Source organism: Lepisosteus platostomus, chromosome 19, assembly GCF_059453375.1.
Source record: "Lepisosteus platostomus isolate fLepPlt1 chromosome 19, fLepPlt1.hap1, whole genome shotgun sequence".
Lineage (NCBI taxonomy): Eukaryota > Metazoa > Chordata > Actinopteri > Semionotiformes > Lepisosteidae > Lepisosteus > Lepisosteus platostomus.
Genome location: NC_142629.1, coordinates 2575359 through 2597175, shown reverse-complemented (window position 1 = coordinate 2597175; position 21817 = coordinate 2575359). Strand labels below are relative to the sequence as shown.

The 21817-nt window shown below is 48.1% G+C and overlaps 1 protein-coding gene across 2 annotated transcripts; it reads right to left on the bottom strand.

The window, feature by feature from the left end:
* Positions 1–3293: 3293 nt before the first annotated feature.
* syt17 (synaptotagmin XVII) lies at positions 3294–21578 on the bottom strand. Of its 2 annotated transcripts, none has more exons than XM_088612476.1 (8): positions 21331–21578; positions 19409–19426; positions 16879–17027; positions 13621–13769; positions 12686–13308; positions 11571–11691; positions 10994–11149; positions 3294–5847 (listed from the first exon to the last, which is right to left on the bottom strand). In XM_088612476.1, exons 1-8 carry the CDS (start codon positions 21343–21345, stop codon positions 5651–5653), a joined length of 1428 nt encoding a protein of 475 aa, XP_088468602.1. In that variant the 5' UTR covers positions 21346–21578; the 3' UTR covers positions 3294–5650. The 2 variants fall into 2 exon arrangements, with proteins under 2 accessions (XP_088468602.1, XP_088468603.1); XM_088612477.1 differs by lacking the exon at positions 21331–21578 and adding an exon at positions 20880–21322.
* Positions 21579–21817: the final 239 nt, after the last annotated feature.

The window sequence follows — 21817 nt, the reverse complement described above, 5'->3', positions numbered from 1 at the left end:
TCTCCTGGGTCTGAGAGTCTGAGCTTATACTATTTATCAGTCAATGGTGAAAACATGGACAAAGTAATAAATACACAGCATTTTTACCACACTACATCAGATTGTCTGAAACAGGAGCAAAAGTTCAAGATCTAATCTATTTAAATAAAGAGCAAGTCCAAACATACACACAGACACTGTGAGGGGCACATATGCTGATATTCATGGTGCAAGATTTGTGTGGGCTTACATGCTGCTGATTTGATCATTCTGATTGAGCAATCGGAGTTGGAATTTGTGCAAACTCTAATATCTGGCCGTGATTCATCTCTCCAAAGCTGCTGGGGGCTTTCTTAATTGCTCCTTTAGGGAGGGAATTTCTAAGAAAGTGGCTACAGGCCCTTCGACAGGGAAGCCTTTTGATTTTTCCTGCCACTTTTAATGTAAATGCCAAGCACAAATGTCAATACAGATAAAGTAAATTGCAGACATGGTCACTGCAAGGAGCTTTGGACTTGCATTTGGCGACCTGTGGCAGAGAACTCCTGCAGAGGGGTTAATCTGTCCACCTGCAGCTCGCAACTGGAAGGAAATTACACAATTAAGCAAAGAGTTGACGATGCCGTGTCAGAACTCGACTGAGCGCTCACAGAAATTTCCATCCAAATGGAACCTGATGACCCACTAAAGGAGCTCGGAGATTAATTGAGACAGCAGACCAAAAGGTCAGGTTTGAATCCCATTTCTCTGTTTTTTAAAAAAAAAAACCTGCAACTCAAAGCAATTAACAGTGTGACGGGCAGCTGTACCCCAGCCACGCACAGAGCGGCAGACCCACCCTCAACCGAAAGGCAAGTGGCTCTAGACTGGATTCCAAAGGCACAGGCAGTACGAAATTTCCCCACATTGTGTTAAGACTGGCGGTACCTGACCCAGAATCGCAACACCTTAGAACTCCTTCCCTCCACTCCTGCTACAGGGACAGACTGACGTGGGAAAGTACAGGAATGTGAGAAAGAGAATTAAAGAACACAGCCCCTTGAAAAGTCCTGCAGCCCCACATCGCCGAGCCTGGGGTAATAAGTGAGAGATTGATTACAGCTTACATTCGTGTTATCTAATAAAACATCTATTAAAAACACACAGCTTGGAAACCAAGTTTTTTTAAAAAAACTTCCGTGTTTATCTTCTGTTGACAAGGATACAGACACACAAACACACTTGCAGTACTCGTCTAACTCCATTTATGCGTACGTGGCACCAGTATATATGTATTTTTTATTGTCAATAAATACACACTTTAGATAACACACAATATGCTGTGAAGATGCACAGAAGCCTCTGACCTAGGAACAGACAAGACAAATGATCTAGTCCACTTGCCAGACCTGTAATGGCTGTGACAATCATTCTGAGTGCAATTATAACACAACACAACACAATGAGTCATGTCGCACCTGGGAATTGTTCAGAATGAACAAGTAGGAGAGATCCACAGGTCAGCACAAGCACCCCTAAGCACCACACCTGGAAGAAGACTGCTGCTTTCAGAGTACAAGCTTATAACAGAAACGTCTGGATTTTTGCCTTTGTCTCAATTTCCCCGTCATACAATTGGCATAGAACTGAGAAGGTCTGGATGTTGTCATTTCTTCCACAGCTTAGTGGCACAAAAAGACTGGAGTTTAAGCGCTGGTTACTAGCTTCTCCATGGTGTGCTTGCCTTACATCTTTTATCAAGACAGAGAATCAGCACAACACCTGAAAATGGACAAATCCCTAATCAAAGCACGTTTCTAAAGTCCTAACACAAGACACACATACCGCCTTATATGCATTCAATGTGTTCTACAATGTGTTGATGTTGCAAATGTTTGAATGCTCTTGCAGAAGATTGGTATTTCCTGCAGCCCTCCATAGGCAGGGACCCCGATTTCTGCAAGCTCTTTGCGTTTTGCATTTCCAGTGAACCGCGCGACTTGTCCGAGGGGCTCAGAAGCACAGCAGCAGTCTCTCCCTCCCAGGCAGAACTGCGTAACCGTGGCAACAATGGCAGCAGACGCACACAGCCTGCTGAAGTTGTGGACAACAGTGACAAGTGCAGAAGGACACAGTTCGGACTTTCAAGTATTCGCACCCACAACTCCAGAGTAAGGGAGAACTAGTGTCTTATGACACAGACGCCCTCCACGGGCTCCCTGCTATGGGATCCATATGCAGTCCACTCACACTGCTTACAGTAGATGACATTGATGAGGTCACAAGAGCACAGGCTTAATTGTCACCGTTGATGCCATGTGGCGCAGGAGAATAAGACAAGAGAACTTCCCAACACGAAGCCAAGAAATCTCCTTTTCTCCAGATACCAATCACAGCGACGTCACCAGCCGCTGAAAAGTGCCCTGTCCACAACCCTAATTTTAAGTCTTCATAGGAGAATAAAAATCCCAGTGCTAATTAAGATCACGACTGCCAGTCGTGCAGTTCATGTGCATATAACCAAGACACTGGATAGGACCATGTCCCCATAAACATTAAGTGCAAAGTCTTTTTAAATAATGTGAACAGCAGTTTCCTGAAAGAAAGAATTCGCACTCTTTGAAAAAAGGAAAAGTTATGGGAAAATTTAAACTAGAAATAGCACAAGCAAGGAAGGAGTTTCTGTCTACAGTGTCTTGGGTTTTAAAGAATGGGTAGTTCAGGAATGACAAGCATTTATTGCCTACAGTAATGACATTCATTTCTTCGGGATGAACAGAGTGATTCAGAGTACACACAATGCAAAGCCAGTTTGACAGAAGACACAATTCCAATACAATACAATTTACATCTCTGTTTCCTAACAAATGCAGCACATTCCCCACTGTCCACAGGACACAGACGAGAAGGGATGTTTTAAAGGGATACTCCTGACCTTCTTTCACTGCCTCTGATGATTCCTGGATCCCACTCCATTCCTGAAGCTCCTCTTTCTTGTTTATGGCACAGACACGAGCTTCTGAAGCAGAAAGGCATTGTGGGGGCTGTAGTTCAGTTCATGCTCAGTGATGGAGAGCCACCTTGAGACTTGACTCCAGACAAACACCCTCATCTGCCCAGAAAGTGACATGCAAACTAACAGGAACAGCCCCTGACGTGCTCAGTTAAGGGAGAGCAAGGTAACCAGTCCTCAAGTCCTGAAGATAGAACTGTAGAAGGAGTGACCCACAGTCCCAAAAGGTCAGTCAGTCATTATAGCACATCTAGCATACTGTATATATACTCTATAGAATATACAGCTCATCAGCAAAGGTATCTCAAAGTCCTCAGAACTGTTTGTCTTATGTATATATTTTATTTTTTTACATATCAAACATTATTCACATCGATTTGTTCAATATATACTCCTTGTATTTAGAATAAAATCACTGTTGTATTTTTTTATATATATTCTGTATATACCATGATGAAATAAAAAAAAATGCAAATAAATAACAGGCACAGTAACATGATTCGCACGATGCTCTTGTTACGATAATCACCTCAGCCTCTCAGGAGGTCTGAAGGGGTCCTAGTAGTATCAGGCTTCAGCACAAAGCCTCCGCTGCTGGGCGGATCCTGCCTTCTGCCATTGTGAAGGGGGACCAGACGGGAGGATAAAATCTAGACAGGATCAGCCGAAACTGAGAGGTCAAGTTCAGGGTTTCAGGCCGCTCCTCCAACCACGCAAGTCGAAGGGAAACGCGCCGCATCAGAAACCATCAGTGACCTCCAGCATGGATAGCAGTTGTGACTTCTGTAGTGTGATACTGGTGCTAATGGCGGTGATTCTGATTAGGGCAAAACTGCGCAACAAGTCCAGATATATCAAGTCCTGTGGGAAAGGAATCTGGGAAGAAATATCAGCACAAAATAAATTACACACACACATACAGTACGCATAGTGCACGAGTGCATTGGCTGCACCGTATATATAAATGCTACATAAAACTAGAAGAGTTTTGAGGCACAAACTAATTTCTTCACGGAACTCTGGGGTCTGCCTGGCGTGTGGTTCCCAGGGCTACTAAAGAGAACACACACAGATGGACGATACTGCAGCCACAAGGACAAACTCACAGAGATCACTGACACGGTGATCTAGACAGACAGACACACAGACGCACCCACATTCAGGACTGCCACAGAGAGACTCCCCAGCGCAGCCTGGCTCCCACTGGATTCCCTGGGACAGGCTGGATTCAACGGTGCCCGCGGGTGCACCTCCTTACCTCCTTACCTTCTCTCTTTTTTTTGGGGGGGGGCGGGAGGGTGGGGGAGGGGGCTCGTATCACTGACTGCTAGCTTCATCAGAAGGAGATGCACTTCTCATGCAGTGCAGCGGCGCAATAAAGCTGTGGCTGACTCTCCAGACTGACGAATCCGAACACCCGAGGAAGAGACAGCTCAGAGGAGGGGGGATTTCTCTTTTAGACGAGACTGGAAAGCACTGCTGAGTATGGCCTGGTGTGCAGTTCATGGCACTTTGTTTCCTGACATTCAGTGGGGTTCCCCTGTTCAAGACCAGCACCCCAGTGCTACTAGCCAGGTGTGTGTGTGTGGGGGGGGGGGAATTCAGATTTTGACGGTTCAAAAAAACAGAACCTGGAGATTCGCTAATAATGGCACTTGCTTAGGTGAAACCTACAGTCCAGAGATTGCTGGCTGAAAACTGGACTCTTTAGCCAACCATGAGTTGCACAGAAATGGCAGAATGCCATTGGGATTGAGTGGCCTCATGCTGGACAGAAAAGGGTCAGCTTGTTGTGTGAAAGCAAGACCAGCAGACTAGATGCTTTCTGAAGGATGCATCGCAGCAGGGCAGTAAAACTGACTGATGAGGGGCAAGCAAAAAATGATGTCATCAGGAAAAAAAATCCCCTCTGCCTATGGGTCACTTCTAGAGCTGCAAAGAACCTCCAGAACTGCAGTGGAACAAAACAGAGGGTGTATTGCTCACTTTACCTTGGGACAAATATGGGCAGCAGCTAAAAGACTCAGCTCTCTCAGCTCCTGGTCTCCCAACAACACTGTGCATGATGAGTGAGCAGGAGCACTGCCCCTCCTGGGACTCCAACACAGCTGCTCTCTGCTCTTTAGCATCTGCGGCTTTGGAGCCCCAGAGCGCTGCTCCCCAGACAGGAGGGAATTCCACTACGCTAAAAGGCCAGGCCTCCTGCCGCTGCAGAACTCAGAGCTGTCCAGGGTCTGGGTGCATGAGATTTTACAACAGCTGGGACGGCAGGCGCTGCAGGTTTTAGAAAAGAGCCACGAATGGTGGACCTCAGTCAGAAGAATCTGCACAGCGCTGTTAAGATGTCTCAAAGAGAAGGGAAGGAACCCGGCTTGAGTGAGGAAGTAAGTAAGGAGACACACGAGTGGAGGCCTTTCAAGCCCAGCGAGTGGCTAACTGAGCTGATGATCTCCTCCAGCCTCCTCCCACATGAGTCGTAATAATCCAGTGGCTGGCCGCTGAGAAGAGACGCCGCTGCAGACCATGGGGATTGAGACCAACCCTTGGGAGACAAGGCCCCCCCCCCACTCCCCCTGCTCCCAGGCCACGCTCCATCTCTCTCTTCCAGAAGGCCACCCCGGCAGCCCCCCACCCCCCACCCCCCGCCCCTCATGCCTCCCGGGGGGGCCCCAGCAGCAGTCACGTGACCTCGAGGGAGGCGGGCGAGACGCGGTCGCACTCGGCCCGGGACCGCAGGCTGTGCCACTGCTCCACGGGCGTGCGCTGGGAGCTCAGGAGCCGGCGCCAGTGGCTGCTCTCGGGGGGCCCCGTGGAGAAGCGGCCGATCACGATGCGCCCCACGAAGTCGTTGCTGCTCTTCATGTTGTGCCCGTACACTGGAGAGGAAGGAGAGCGGGCGATCAGCGCACGGCACAGGCGGGCGACCCATTCATCTGACAAGTGCCAGGCAGGATGGCGCGTGGGACTTGTGCGTTCAAAACCCCTTTCAGTCTTCTTCTAATGCAACACTGCGCTGACCGAAACTCTGCCTGTCAGATTCACCAATAACCAAAACCTTTTAAAACCCTGAAAAGTTGCAATACCACTACCACCACTGCTACTGCTACTGCTGCTACTAATAACAATGTTTTACGCCTGCAATAAAACCTGCAGGTCCAGGTCATTCTAAATATCACACACAAAATAAGCAGAAACAGAACATTCGAATTGCAGAGGAAGGTAAATATGTGAATTGGGGGTATCAGTGTTAAACAGGCCTGCTACCTACCTTAATTACTGAACAAAAAGTTAATAATGTTTTTCAGGGCTGGAAAAAAGTTAGAAACACAGCCCCAACTCATGAAAATGTCTTAATTAAAAGTGACGACGTCTGAAATTAAACATTCACAGTATATCTAACCATAACCCCACAGTGATATTGGTGTGGCAACAGTTTAGCTTTGATTAACAGCTTATAATATTGTAAAGGAAACTATCCTGGTGACATCATCAGCTATAAGAAATACTCAGACGTGCAAGCTCAGTTTAAACTCTTCTGTAGACATTTGCTGTACTAGGAAACTACACACTTGTGTGAGAGCAGCACTACATGTTTAATAAACAGTCAGCCAAAGATGTGATTAACGAGTTAAACCATCAATCATTTAACTGTGTCAAGATTAGAACTCCACTGCTAATAAGAGTGCTCCGAATGATTTATTACATTCACTCTATGGATCCTTTTTCGAATTTTTTTTCACGGCATGTACAGAACATTTATTGGAGATACACTACCGCATGCAGTATCCACTTCCTTTAGCAGTGGCACAATCTAGAGGAACAAAATTCTTTTGGGGGTGTTTTTGTACAAAGTCTATACCTTTACCAGCACATCTGGCATCTTCAGTAGGAGCCCAGTAACATAGGGTAGAAATGATTGGTTTTGAAGGATTGTTCTGCAACAGCTCAAAAGAGCAGTATCTTTCTTGCTTGTGCAGTTGGGGTGGAAGGGCTCTTTTCTGATCTGCTGGAAGGAAATAGAGGAACAGCTGCCACCTGCCCTTCCCTGACGTAGCAAACTTCCATGCTCCTCTTAAGGCTGGCTTATCGATTATTAATGTGGCATGAGTCAGATATAGATGTAAAAATAGAAGCAACCCCCTAGACAGGTCATGTTAAGGAATGTAATTCACAGGGGAGTGAGGTGAAGGTGGTTTTATCATGTGCTTGACAAGGCAGATGGGCTTAATGCATTAATTACGGGGCATCCAAATAAGAGTGAAAAAATAAATCATAAACACAACCAATATTGGTTGTTGCCGTACTTCATAAACCTCGATCAGACATGTGTTAGACAGGTGCCCTGTCACAGCGGTAAGGGTGTTGAGGCATGAAGAGAGCTCCCAAACAGATCAATTCTACTCCCACTGCACCCTCCCCCCCATTCTTAAATGACATTCCTGAACATTTCTGTACCAAAAAAGCTGCTTTCTGATAAGGTCCTTTTAATCCCCTGACAGATGACTTCATTCTCGAACGGTACATTACAAACTAACATGAAGACTGTGGCTAAGAATCTGCGCCTGTGGCTGGAAGGTTGCCGGTTCAAATCCTGCGGCCGGCAGAGGAATCCTACTCTGTTGGGCCCCTGAGCAAGGCTGCTTAACCCCAGCTGCTCCAGGGGCGCCGTATAAATGGCTGACCCTGCACTCTGACCCCAAGCTTCTCTCCCTGTCTGTGTGTGTCATGGAGAGCAAGCTGGGGTATGCGAAAAGACAAATTCCTAATGCAAGAAATTGTATATGGCCAATAAAGTGATTTTATAACCTTGCAGGTGAGAAGCCTCATCACCCTCTGCGAGGGGCAGAGGAGCAGAGAGACTGGCAGAATGGATTTGAAAGAGAGGGTGAGGGAGAAAAACCCAGGGGAGGGAGAAAGAGAGGAGCAGATACAGAGAGAGGCATGAAGCAGGGAAGAGCTGCCAAACAGACTTGGATCGCCGTGCTCTGCTGTGTGGCAGAAGGCAGTGCACACAGCGCATGGAGTGTCAGCTGCACTTTAGCTCCCAGATGTTAAAGATCCCTGTCAAGGTGTGGAGAAGCCATCCAGAAGACAAGCTGCGTGTTGTCTCCTCCCAGAGAAGAGACTGCTTGAACCCACCGGCATTGAGAGACTGAGGCTGGCGGGGGGGGCGATCATTATGTGACATGCAACTGCCCCTGTCTTTATACCCCCACAGGCACTCCCAACTCATGGCTGTTTCTTGTATCTTGCACGTCAAGGTCTTTTTCTTGATGAGTTACAGATAGGTGTGTGCCTACAGCCTGTAGCGGTCCTGCCTTCATCGTAGGGTTCACAAGCCTTTTTAAAAAAGCACCAGGGAAGACAATAAGGAGGATCAATGACCGGAGTAATCAGTGAAATTGTGTGGTTAAAAATCAGACACTCCCAGAGCACAGGTTGAGCACTAACGATCACAGGCATCTGGGTCACACCTGTACTTGGTCCATCCTTAGCAGTCAAGTGCTCTAGCTGGTAAGTCACAGCATCTCACATAATGAGCACCTCAGGCAGGGTGAGGGTGCATCTCCTTCTTGAAGTTGAATCATGTACATATAACTGCCATATATAACTGAAACTAATTGACAAGTCCAAATTTAATAAACGACCAGAAGTACTACTGCACTGCTCGAGAAACAGGAGTTAGGGCTGTCATTTATCCCTTTCGAGTACACAACAGAGGCAGCATCAGTCAAAAAGAAGTCAGCCAAAGTGTTTAAGATGTGCAGAGCTGAGTTCATCCACAGTGCACTGAAACAGGGGTCCTGATCCATGATCCTCTGGACAGCTGAGCCCTTGAGATTGCTGGGGCCTTTGAAATGTTAAACTGCAGGTTTGCATATCGGCATAGGACACGATAAGCACAGCAATGTATTGGTGGAACTGCACTATATTAGTGGCATTTTTCTTCACCGGAAGCAATGTGGTCTGGTGTTTATTTCTTAAAAAATAAATGTACAAACGGAGGGCACAAAGCACCCCTCAATCAAGCGTAGCTTTCAACGAAAAATAAATAAATTTCAATAGCAAAATCCAGGATGCGTCCTGAAGCCCGTGAAGATCTGATATGAAAAAACCTGGTGTTTATCCACATGCCCAGCTACTCAAGGGGAAAGCTTTGTGCCATCTGTTTAGTCCCACTCTCAGGCCTCTGCTTACAATGGCACTGTGGTGAAACAGAAGCAGGCGCTGCACAGTGACGTGAAGCCCACTGGAAAAGCTCAGTGCAGGAGTCTGTGTGGCATTAATATGCTTGCCCTCCTCATTTCTGGAGCGCTCTTGGCCGCCGTAATTATTATGAATGATGGCCACTGACGATACAGCCAGAGAAGGTAAGAAAGAATCGTTTAAGCACAAACACAGTAAGGTAGAAACTAGAGGAGTGAAAGGAGGGAAACACACAAAAGCTGACCTTTACCTGATCATGCGCTGAACTATGACAATGTCAGAGAGAAGAGGAAAGGGAAAATAAAAGAAGTAACATCATTGTATTTCCACTAAGGGAATTATTTCCCCTCTGGTATTACTTTGTCCAGTCTTTGACATTTCTTTTACCATGGCATTTACACATCATGGTACAGCACAGGGGCACCCTGCCGACTGCAGTCATATCTAAGCAGGTCCGGCATTTAATAACTCAAAAATCTTGATATTTGTAATGTATCTAAGTCCCCTGAAAGAAAAACAGTATGCATTTTCATGACAATTGCCTTCTGAGGTCTACGGCAGCTTTCTGTTTGTGAGATCTTGTCACGCAGCGGTCTTTCACTTGACGCGCATGTCAATTCAGCCTTCTGTGAACGCCTGGGTCAATATCGTTATTATTGCACCGGCCTGTGGTGTCGCACACATCGCCATCGGCTCGGAAACAGGTGGCTGCTGATTGTTTTAACGAGCGCAGTCGTGTTTCCTGACCACTCAAACCAGTGCTGCGCTGTGCTAGGCTGGCTGTCAGTCCTGTCAGCAGCTGAATGGGTTCAATGTCCATAAACGAAATGTTGAATTAAGTCCCCACATGCAAACACAGCTTGAGCTGTAGTCCAGTCCGGTGGTGAGCGGCGGCATTATTAATCAAGCAAATGCTTTTGGCATTTAAATCAAGCTAATGAGCCCTCCTGCGGCTGGCCAGGTAATGCAAGCAATTACTGTAATGGCACAGGAAGCCAGTAAGAGGTGCGCCGCCTGCCCCATCCAAAACCGTGACCGAGCTGCAGTGAGCTCTTCCAGGCTGTCACACAATGGCCAGCTTCTCCTAGAAATGCAAAATCACTCAACAAAAAGCAGGGGAGAATGTAGAACTGCTCAGCGACTGTGCTAACTTGAATCGGATGTCCCAAGGAGGCTACTTTTTGCTCACTCTGAACGGCACGTCTTAATTCCAATTTGAACAGCACCGGTCTGTTTTCCATACGTGGTTTTTGAGCTCTCACGTGGCACGTTGGCCAAATAAATGGAAGGTCATCCACTGTGGATGACCTATTGAAGTCAGGGTATTCTAATATAGCACTCTTACACCAATGGCAGACTCACTCATAGCCTGCTTCTACACACTCAGCTGATCTATCACACCAGCTGGCCACAGGTCTTCATGTTATCGTGCGATGGAGCTTTGACGTATTCAGAATTTACTGTATGTGTACAATTATTGACCCATAATTGCTTCATTATTAATTAATTTTTCCTCTTGGCTGAAGGTCGCTCCAGTAACTAAATATTAGCTCAAGCACTAACTTGTAGTGGAATGGAGTGATTGACCCAAGGTTAGACCCCCGTGTCAATCTCAATGGTTCTTCGGTGTCAAAGTCCATCAGGCTCTAAGGGGCTCTGCAGATCCCTGCCTGCTGCAGACTGGAAACGTGGCCTGGGTTGGCTCAGCTGAATGAGTGTCTAGCTTAATGCACCTGAGGTCCTAGGAGGAATAACAACCTGCAGGCCCAGGTCAGGGTGGCTCACAGATCCTTCAGTTAGACAGGTAGCCGTTACCTGTGAGGACCAGGCTGACGTCCTGCAGCTCCTCCTGAGTGACGCGGAAGCTGAAGGATTCGTTGAAGAAGGGGTCGATTGTGCCCCTCATGCAAGCCGTCTTCTTGGTCTTCACCAGCTTCAGTCCCATCACAAGCTGGACCTTTACAAAGGGGTCTGTGGAGGAGCGTGTAGGAATCAAAGAGGAATACAGAAGAGTTTTAGTTCAGTGTGCTCAGTATGTTGAGAGTCTCAGTGTAGTGCTGTGCTCAGTGTGCTGAGAGTCTCAGTGCAGTGCTGTGCTCAGTGTGCTGAGAGTCTCAGTGTTGTGCTGTGCTCAGTGAGCTGAATGTCTCAGTACAGTACTGTGCTCAGTGTGTTAAGAGTCTCAGTGTAGTGCTGTGCTCAGTGTGCTGAGAGTCTTAGTGCAGTGCTGTGCTCAGTGTGCTGAGAGTCTCAGTGTAGTGCTGTGAGTCTCAGTGTAGTGCTGTGAGTCTCAGTGTAGTGCTGTGCTCAGTGTGCTGAGAGTCTCAGTGCAGTGCTGTGCTTGGTGTGCTGAGAGTTGAATCATGAGCCCTGGCTCATGAATCATAGTTACCTGAGCCCTGGCTCATGTCTGTTTGCAGCAGCTGTTTGGCCCGGATGATTTCCACATTGAGTCTTCCTGCACTGGGCAGGTGGTTCAGAGACAGAAGAAGCTCACCCAGCTCTACCTCATTCTGGAGAACAGTGGAGAAAGCCAGTTATTCTTCTCACCATGGAGCCATTTCCAAATAATAATGACAAGGAGAAATCGGTTCAGCCGAGAAAGGCTGCTCGCTCAGAGCACACAACTGGCCCCTTGTCTCCATGGATTCTACCACGGGCCCAGATTCTTTCTGCAAGAGACACGAAACAAAACTCAAAAGATCCGAAAACAGGACAAGCCTTTTCAAAAACATGTTGTCTCAGTTTCAGAGAACTGCTTTTGTCATACCTGTAAATTTGGGGATATGTACAAAAAAAAAACTCAAAAAAGAGTGATGTTAGTTACGGGTTTCCTGTGTCACTGCAGTTGTTTATGGAATTGGTCTACTGAAAACTTCACATGTGAACACATTATTTATTACCTGCATTTTTGTGCTTTATTATACAAAATAATGATGTCCTCATAAGGGAAAACATCACTAACAACATCAGAATGATCTCTTCGGATGACCACAGCAGGGTGTTAATGTTTTCACGACATATGAAGACATGACATCCTTTTAGTTATTTTTATAGTCCACAAATTACAACAGGGATGTGTAGCCCTCTGCATGAATAATTTCCTCCCAAGCCCTGGGCGAAACCAGCTCAGAGGTTCCTCTGTGCGTAGCGTCCTACTCTTTCCACTTTCCACTGTGCAATTTCCACTTAACAAAATTACTCACTGCATGTGCTTTTTCCACTCTGAGTGATGTCATCTGCAACGAAGGCTCAACGCCCTGGCAATACTTGTCCCTGGTAGCAGTCCAACCTTGTGGAGCAACAGCCACAGAGCACACAGATCCCTACAGAGCCAGCTTCCACCTCCCAGCAAACCACCCGACCCTGAGCTGCTCGATCTCCCTTCTACTCAGCCGGAAAGTCCCCTGAAGCCTAACGCTGGTCTGCAGACCCACAGGACTGGCCGTATGCAACCTGGCACGACAGGGTCTGCACCTAAGGCCAGGCCAGAATCCACGTCCATACCTGCGCGCTTGGCACCAGAGCCTTCCACCAGTGCCCGCCCTTGACCAGGTCGACCTCGCTGAGGGGCACGGCCACCTTGCCGATGACGCAGTGCCGGGAGAACTTGTCGAAGTCGACGACGGAGAGCAGCAGGGTGCGGCGCTGGGCCTCGAGGAAGGGCAGGTCGAAGGTGAAGCGCTCTTCGAAGACGGGGTTCTGCGTCTTGCGCTTGACGCCCGTCTGCCGCGAGTTCTTCTGGTCGGGCAGCAGGCTCATCTTGACGTAGGGGTTGGAGTGGGCCATGTCCTGCCGCGCGCCGTCGCAGGCCAGGGGCAGGGGCAGGTCGCGGGCCTCGATCACCCGCACGCTCAGGTGGTTGTGCAGCAGGTCGTACTGCGTGCTGAAGTGCAGCATGCCCAGCTGGTAGCGGGACAGGATCTCGTCGTCGGTCAGCGAGTCCATGTCGTCGCTGCTGGAGTCCACCGAGTACAGCCGCGGCTCAAACTTGCGGAAGTAATCTTCGGCCGCCACGTAGGGCTTCCTCAGCACGGAGGGCTGGACTGCCTCCTTTTTGGAGCCGATGGCCCAGAACTCAATGGGCTTGATGTCCACCAGTGGGGAGCTGGGTCTGCGGACCTCCAGACCTGCGTGCAACACAGACAGACCATCACTCTCCAGGGACGTGGGCATCAGCGTTGTGCTGGAAGTGCATAGGGGTTTGGACATTTAAAATGAATGGACATTTCAGGGGCCAAAAAAAGATCGGGGGTAGTAAACCTGGAAGGAGCAATTTATTCCAGTGCATGTCTTCCAGACAACCTGCCCCGTAAGTGAATTGTCAGCTGTGCAAAGTTTTAAAGAGCTGGATGTACAGTAGCAGGACCCTGTGCTGGTTGTAGCCCAGCCTGCTGGTCTCACCCTCAGCGGAGGGGGGGGTGGCGGGGCGGGACACTCACTGGACAGCCGGTGGGCCAGGCTGTAGGTGGAGCGCGAGGTGTCCGAGCTGGAGCGGCGCCCGTCCGGCGAGCTGTCCTGGGGCGTGGCGGGGGGGTCGCTGGCCGTCACGTCGGAGTCCCCCTCCTTGTCTCCGCTGGAGTCGCTGACCCTACAGGAAGCCAGAGAGGGGTCAGATACAGGTCCTCCCCCGCCCGAATCGGGCGCCTCGCGCGTCTCTCTCCCGGCGTGTGAGACGAGCAGGCTCTCCGCACGGCCTCCGCGCTGCTGCTGTCGATGGCGGAGTCAATACATCAGAGGCCTTATCCAATCACGACGCTCTAATCACATCAAACACGCAGCGGCATTTACAGCAAGAGAAAGCTTTAAACGAAATTGGATTTTTATATTTCCATCTGGGGAAACATTCAGAGCAGGAGCAGCATTAAGAGACCGGCTTTAGGCTGGGATTTTCCAAGTTCACGACAGTCAGAACATTTTCACAGAGGGGCTGTGGATCTGTGGATGCTTAACTGACTATCCCACCAGAAGTCTTATTAGTTGTACACATCTAGGGTAGGTTTTGCTGGAGCTTTGAAATATTTGTTTCACTTTTAGATGAAGCCAGTTCAGAATCTATGGACAGTCACTTTCCGTATGCATCGGCCCCACGGATTTTTTCCCATCGGCTTCAGTCAAAGTGGATTTTTGGACAGGATTTCTTGAAGGAGGCCTGCTTTGCTTTGCACCCCTGGGGACTGCCGAGGACCTCTTGAGTCCATGGCTACAGCTCTCGGGGAGAGGAGATTGTCGCCATGGCAACTGGGCAATCAAAAACACATGGCTTTCGGAGCCTCGAGGAGCTGCGCGGGGGCTCCGCCTGCTCCTGGGTTTGAGGAGCGGCGAGAGCTGGGAAGCGGTGCCAAGGTGCTGGAGTGCGGGCGAACCCGACCCTGCCAATACTGCAAAAACACATCTGGGACCCAATGAAAAGGAAGATTTACATCACTGGAGAGCAGGATGCAATTCAATAAATTGATGCAGGGCTCATATAGGACCGAGCTCATTTGCAGCAGGACACTTTAGCTTTTAGAAGGGAGTGACTAACGGGCAAGGAAGTCAGTGGATTAATTTTGAGGACCTCTATGCATGCAGGCTGGCAGAATTCTTGGGAAGATGGGCAAGCGTGGTGCAGCGGAGGGGTGAAGCTCTTACACAGAAAGACACATTTTTTAAACCCAGACCCCTGTCTCCAGCAACGGCACATGGAGTGGAATCCCCTCCATGTTTGAATGATGGATTCAGAAATGGGTTCAGTCTCCTGACAGATACGACAGGAACAGCAGGAGGGAGGATTCTGGGAGGCCAGCGTGGCCAAGAGTGGCCAAGTCCTTACAAAGTTCCTAAAACAGCAACCCAGTTAGTTCTATCTGAGTTGTCTGAAAATGGTACAACACCACAGAACTCCTTCTAAATTCCTTCATTGCAGCAGGTGTACTGTATCTTTGGCCTTCCTCAGTATTAAACTGACCTCTACTCTCCTGCTCTACGCCTAGATAAAAAGCTCTGACTGTGTGGGAACTCTCTGGAGACAGAGACAAACGTCGTCTTCTGGAATGGGGAACGAGGATGACTGCGCCTCAAGAAAATCGTAATAAAAAACGGACACACAAATAAAATGTCTTCAGATCAAACTTGCCCACAGTGTTTTCATGCATAGTCTTGTTGGTGGACCGGTATGTCTTGCCAGGCAGACCTGCTTTTGGGATGTTTCACGATAAAAAGAACTACACAAATGAAGGAAATCATTATCATTTTACTATCATTTTACTGCACAGGCTGGCCATGTGAAGAGAGTATCAAAACATGAGCACTGATAACTATCTAAATCACAGCTACAGGATACTGTATACTAACATGAAGGTCAAGAATCTGAAAGAAAGATTCAATGTACAGTATGTATATGTTTTCTATCTCTTGGAAAACAACAGGTCATTCTGACTAAGTATTAGAGATAACGTAAAAGTAATTTACAGATGAAATGATGTGTCTGTTCTCTACATGGTATTAAAAGGACTTGTCATGGTCTGGAACTCTTGTTCGACTGCCTTGGAATGCCTACTGCTTCTGCTGGAGTTCTGTTTTAATAATCCCCCCCCCCGAACTGGCAATCCACATTTCTAAATCATACAGAGCAGAGTGCACTGGCAGCCTGTCATATCTTACTGAAGGCTGAAGTCATAATTGGAACACAGTAAAGCCACAAGGTGACAGTATTTAATATTCATTTCGCAGGAATTTACTACAGGACAGATAATGAGCCACAGACACTCCACCACCCCCACCACACACACACACACTTCCTTGTCATTTTGAGCTAAAGGCAGCAGCAGCAGCAGCAGCACTGCCATTTAAAAAGACTCTCATTAGGAGTCTCAGCTTTTCCTTACACTCTGATCACCATGTCTCTTCCGAAAGTAGGGCCTCATGATCCCCTTTTCTCCTGTCACTCAGATGGCACTGCTGATGACCAGCAGGAGGACGGCTAACCTGGGTTAGAGCAGAACCCAGGTTCTGTTCTAACAGCTATTCATTCACTACCACTGCATATCAGCTGGGTCCGTTTCAGGTATTTCAAGCAGCCAGCTACGATATGGGTCGACACTGGATCCTGGGAGTCAATTTCAGGTTCAATCCCTTTACTGGGAGCAGGCCTGCTCAACCTGCACAATTTGGAATTGTTAATACACAAAAATGAGCTGCATTGCTGTTCCATGACATTAGTGCAAGTTGAACAACAGCCCTTGCAGCTTTGAAAACCTGAAAATGATCACCCTGCCGCACAATGGTGGGCTTTCTGTACACGCCTCCTTTTAGCATCTTCAATGAGTGCAGTGCTCCACACATTATCAAGGCTATAAAAATGGTAACACACACAAAATAAAGAACTGCACTACTTGTGAAATGGCCTACTTGTTACAAACAGTGTTAATTTATAAACTAGCAAGCCTCTGCCTTTACACGCCTTGGTGTCCTTTAGCATGGATCTCAAAGCACGAGGCAATGGAGGCTGCTGATATTAAGGGAAAGGAAGACAGCATGGCCGGCGAGGAGAATGAAGGAGATCGGTCTCTGGGCTGATCAGTGGATGGTTGGAGTGCTGGGTTTCTCTGGCCTGGGTGCACGCAGTGCACAGCTCTGTGGTGGAGTGGAGGAGAGGGGAAGAGGAGCAGGGCTCCAGGGGGATTATTGTATACAGTATTGGGGGACAGTATACTCACAGCCACGAGGGGGTCTGTGCAGGGAAGGGTCCCAGAATCTCCACCTCCTCATCGCTGGGCTGGCAGCAGCTACACTCCCAGCATGACTGCAAGCAGGCCCAGCACGTCCAGCGGCACAGGAAGAAATTGGACAGTCTTGACAGGAGGCCCTGGGCACGCGAGACGAAGAGGAGAAACAGCTAACACAGGAAATCTCGGAACCTCCTCCTGTCCTTCCATAAAGCCTCCTTATAATCCCAGCCTCTGAATTGGCTTCATCACTCTGCTCTCCTCCCCACTGAGAGCTGGTGTGTGGAGAGCGTTCTGGCGCACTATGGCTGCCGTCGCATTATCCAGGTGGGGCAGCACACTGGTGGTGCTGGAGGGGAGTCCCCATTACCTGTAAAGCACTTTGAGTGGACTGTCCAGAAAATGTGCAAGGAATTATTATTATTAATTATAATAATTCCAAAGTAATTTGCTTGTGAGAACACTTTTCACGACTGAAACTTGTTTCCACAACACATTTTCTTGCATTCTACATTCAGAATTCCCTAAAAACTCATTCTAAATCTATTTCACCCTGTGACAGGATGTGAAGAATGCCGTAGCAAGAAAGCATTACAGATGTTAGTTCCAACAGAGCACTTTTCTGAACTATTCATTGGGCATCTTTGAAAATATCTACCACAACCGCGCAGTATCTGATTTATTTAATAATGGGTGATGAAAGAAAATCCATATCGTACACAATTTCAGAGCCCAGATGAGATGCACAGTGGTTTCATTAAAAGGGAATACAAAAGAAAGCAGTGATTGCAAAGCGATTCTAAAAATCTAAAGTGGGTAAAAGCTAATATTGCCACTCAAAGCTTTAAAAAATGCAAGCAAATATATTTCATTACCTAAGGAAGGCTCTAAAAAACATTTTACAACCTAGATGCTACTTTTGAACTTTTGAAAAGCAACACCCTGATATGCACCTGTGGGTGATATCTGGTGTTCAGATACACAGCTGGTGATGTTTCTCACAAAGCAGGAGCATTGCTGAAGGATGTGAGGGCAGGCGATTATTGAGACCTACTGTATTGTACAATAGGGCTTGCATACTTAAGGCTTTGATTAACACTTGCAGTGTTTTATGTCCTGAGCCCATGGCAATATAATGACAACAGTCTCACGGCTCTAGCATCAAGAAAAAGCTACATCTGGAACAGTAACATGCATGTTGAGAGACTCTTGAATATTTATGCAGATGCCTTTCTGCTTGGCTGCCTCATCCTTCACTTTTCGTCCGCTGATGATATCTTCTGAAGAGAATGAATCATCCTCTTTTCTGTAGACAGGCTGCTCCAAACAGACACTCACACCATCCTCCTGTCTCTTAAGGCTCTGTCGGAGCCAGGAACAAAGAGGTTGTTTTTCTCCTAGAATTGTCAGCTTTTATTCTTTTGTCTTACTTAGCCACATGTGCAAAACGATCCACATTAACAAACGAGGCCAGGCCATTTGCAATTTCAAGGAGGCCGAGTAACCACCAATTGCAGTTTCACGTAAGCACGCATTTCAGATTTCTCTCATGAGAGCCTTTAAAATTAGCTTTTAAATTGGCATTTTAATATTTAATGACCCATCGATGATTGCACAAGTTAGAGTTGAAGAAGAAATTAATTTTCATGTCCTGTTTGCTGTGAGGAAATCAAATCTTTTTTCTGCGGACACCATTCTTCTGTGGCAGAGATGACGTCTGGCATTTTTTTCCTCCATCTTCACCTCGAACTATCTTCATCAGGCTATGTAAAAACAACCTAACAGCTAGCTGGAGCTGAGATGAGAGCTTTCGACCCTAAAAACCCTAAAACTAACGCCCCACTCCTTTTTGTCCGGTTAATGAACGGTAAAGTGGTAATTAAGCACAGAACGAGAATTTGTTCCAGCAAACCAAGCAATTAAAAAATACGAATACATAACATTTAGCTTTAATATTATTTGGTGACACATTGTACCCACAGAATAAACACTTGTCAATACAAACAGAAAAACAATATTTATACTTTCGTCTTGTAAGGTACTGAAAACCTACGTGGAAGTGTCTTAATTGGTTTACAGTGGATTCCACCTCCAGAGCTCTCCAGACTTCACAGGACACACAAAAGGAGGCACGACACCAAAAACAAGTGAAGGCTTAAATGTTGATTGCACTAGTTAAGCAAAGAAACTGAGGCACCTTCATAAAAGCACTCATCCCCGAGAGGTCACTTGCTCCTTTGTTAACACGACAACTGCCGGAGTTATTAAGGAATGTTGGAATAAACACACGCCCGGATCAGAGCCCTGAGGCCCGAGCTGGTTGGCGCTTGTTCGGCCTGTAGGAATTGGGTGCCAAGAGCAGGTCTCATCTGACACTAATGCATGCAGCACCTACAGTGAATATCTACAGTATGTATTCATGCACTGAGGCTGCACATACACATTAGGCATGTATTACAAGAGCTTCTCACTGAATTGGTCCCATGAAGAATCTGTCCTGTGTCTGCTGATCTCCACTCACCTCGTTGATGGGCTCCAGCTGTCCTTTTTCACAGTGGCGGTGGAGCAGAGCCAAGGAGACACAACAGGAAAGACAGTTTAGTGAGAGGCAGGGAGCAGGGGTGGAGGGGCCGGGGCTGGACTGGATCAGAACCAGTCGGCTCAAACCAGTCTGGAGCCACAGGCACCGAGGAACATGGGCAGAAACGTGCAGGGGGTCCGTCTCTCACCCACGCCCTGCGCCTCCCATCACCCCTCCACATGACACTGTTGTCGTACCCGTGCTGTCCTCATGCTGACCGGTCCTGCTGGCTGTGCCCACATGTGACGCCGTACACCTCACCTTTCGGGCCTGAATACCAGTGAGAGCCGATACTGCAGCAGGATCTGTTTCCTTGCCAGCGAGTTTCTCTTTCAATTTCCCCCATGATTTTCAAGCCTTGCTTGGAAAAACGAGTCTTCTAGATCAGCGCCAATTGTCCCATCAACCCTTCAGTCCAAATCGTTATGATATAAAGCATGATACTCAATTTACCATGAAACCCCTTTTGAAACAAACATTTAAATACAAACTGAAAGTCTTAAGGCGCTCTAAAATTAGATTTTCTTGGGCTTCTGTATAAAAAATAATACCTTTTATATTTAGGACAGATGCCGCAGCAGTTCTACCTGCGGAGTGCATGTAAAGTTAAGTGGCTACAGTTCTCATATTAGCTGGCACTATAATGTATTTATTTAGGCTGTAACATTTTCACTATCCCCAGCAGACGAAGAGCTACATGTGGCAGTGTTTTATTTTCCTGTGTCCCTGTGTACGTCTCCTCTCTCTCTCTCATCTCCCTCCCCATTCCCCCCCCGACAAGTCTGGGCTCACGGCACACAGCCTCCACAGCCCCGTCCCAATGTTGTCTTTACAATTAGCTGTAGCAGTAACCACGGTAACCACAGTAACACCAGCTGGAACGCTGACATCCCCTACTGCTCTATCAGGGCTGATAAAACAAGGGGTCAGAGTGACAGAAACAGGCTCCGTCAGAGACCGGCCAGGGCCGCCTGGTCAGGCAGCACAGCAGCTCACCGAGCCAGGCACGACACAAGAGCCACAAAACAGCATCAAACAGGGCAGACAGCTCCTGTCCCCCTTTCTAACCAGGCAAGCAGACGGAGGAGATGGTGAAAATTTAAAAAGCACGCTGCCTTCAATTCACCCAGACTGGGGTGCACACACATACACACACACAAACAACCTTGTACACAACGGGAAAATGGAGAGGCCCTGCAGTGCTTCTGTCAGCGGGAAACGGATGTTTTCCTGCACTTGGAAAACAACTCAAGCCCACAATGCTGCAACCTGTTGGCAATTCCCCGACCCACGGCGCCGCAACGCAGACCTTCTCAGTGTTGCCTCTGCTGTATGATATTGATTACAGCTGTGCCGAGATGGGGGAGATAATGACCAGGATGGAGACGCTGACATGCATGCAGAAACGTACCTCGATCATAACAGGGCAATTAAAAAATCACCCATCGCAAAGTGCCAGCAGCAAAACAAACAACAGCAAGCAGGCAGATCAATTCCTCAGCAAACACAACGGAGCTCCCTCTGCTTTTCACTCAGGAGCACCGGCACACTAACGACAACAGGCAGGGCTATAGCAGTGTCGCCCCTCCTGTGGGCTTGTTTTGCTACCAAACCGCATTTGGAATGAAACCTGCGAAAGGGAAGCCGACTGGGAAGGGAGGAGGTTTTTTTTTTTCCCCTAAACCCTGCCGAAAAAACGGCGCCTTTTGGAGGGCGAGGGCACTACGGAAACAGACACGGCAGGTGAGGAGTGGCTGGGTTAAAGGCTGAGCGAGCGAGGGAGCACGAGGGAAATGGTCCCAGCGCCAGCCGGATGGAGCCAGGTGACACTGAGGCGCCGGCGTGTGGTGGTCCAGACCTACCTGGATGTACGACATCGTCGCTTCAGTCGCTCCCCGTCACCCCAGAGCCTGTCCAGGACACCATGCTGCTCCTCTGCTCCCTACCTTGTCCTCAGAAAGAGAGGGAAAATAAAAGCACCAACAACAGCAAGCGCCTGTCGCGACTCGTGAGAGTGATTTATCTCTCCTCAGCCCGGGAGCACCTCTCCATCCTTACACAATCCATTCCAAGAGTGACAAGCCCCCCCAACACACACACACCTCCCCTACCCCCCCCCCCCTCCTTTTCCTCTCTCTCTCTCCCTCCCCCTCCTCTCTCCTCCATCCCCATCCCCACCCACAAGCCTCTCTCTCTCTCTCCCCGGCTCCGGCTCCTGCCTGCTCCAGCCTTGCCCAGTCCTCGCAACTGAAGCACTTTCTCCAGCACTGCGCTCACACGCAAATCCTCCCCCCCGCCTGCCCCTTGTTCTGCCATGTTCGCTTTATGATTCATTCAAGTTGCTGGAAC

Coding starts and splice junctions, on each gene's coding strand:
- syt17 (XM_088612476.1), bottom strand. Junction 13,309..13,620: donor CCTGGCCCACCGGCTGTCCA/GTGAGTGTCCCG, acceptor TGTTGCACGCAG/GTCTGGAGGTCCGCAGACCC. Junction 11,150..11,570: donor AGACATGAGCCAGGGCTCAG/GTAACTATGATT, acceptor GCTCCTCCACAG/ACCCCTTTGTAAAGGTCCAG.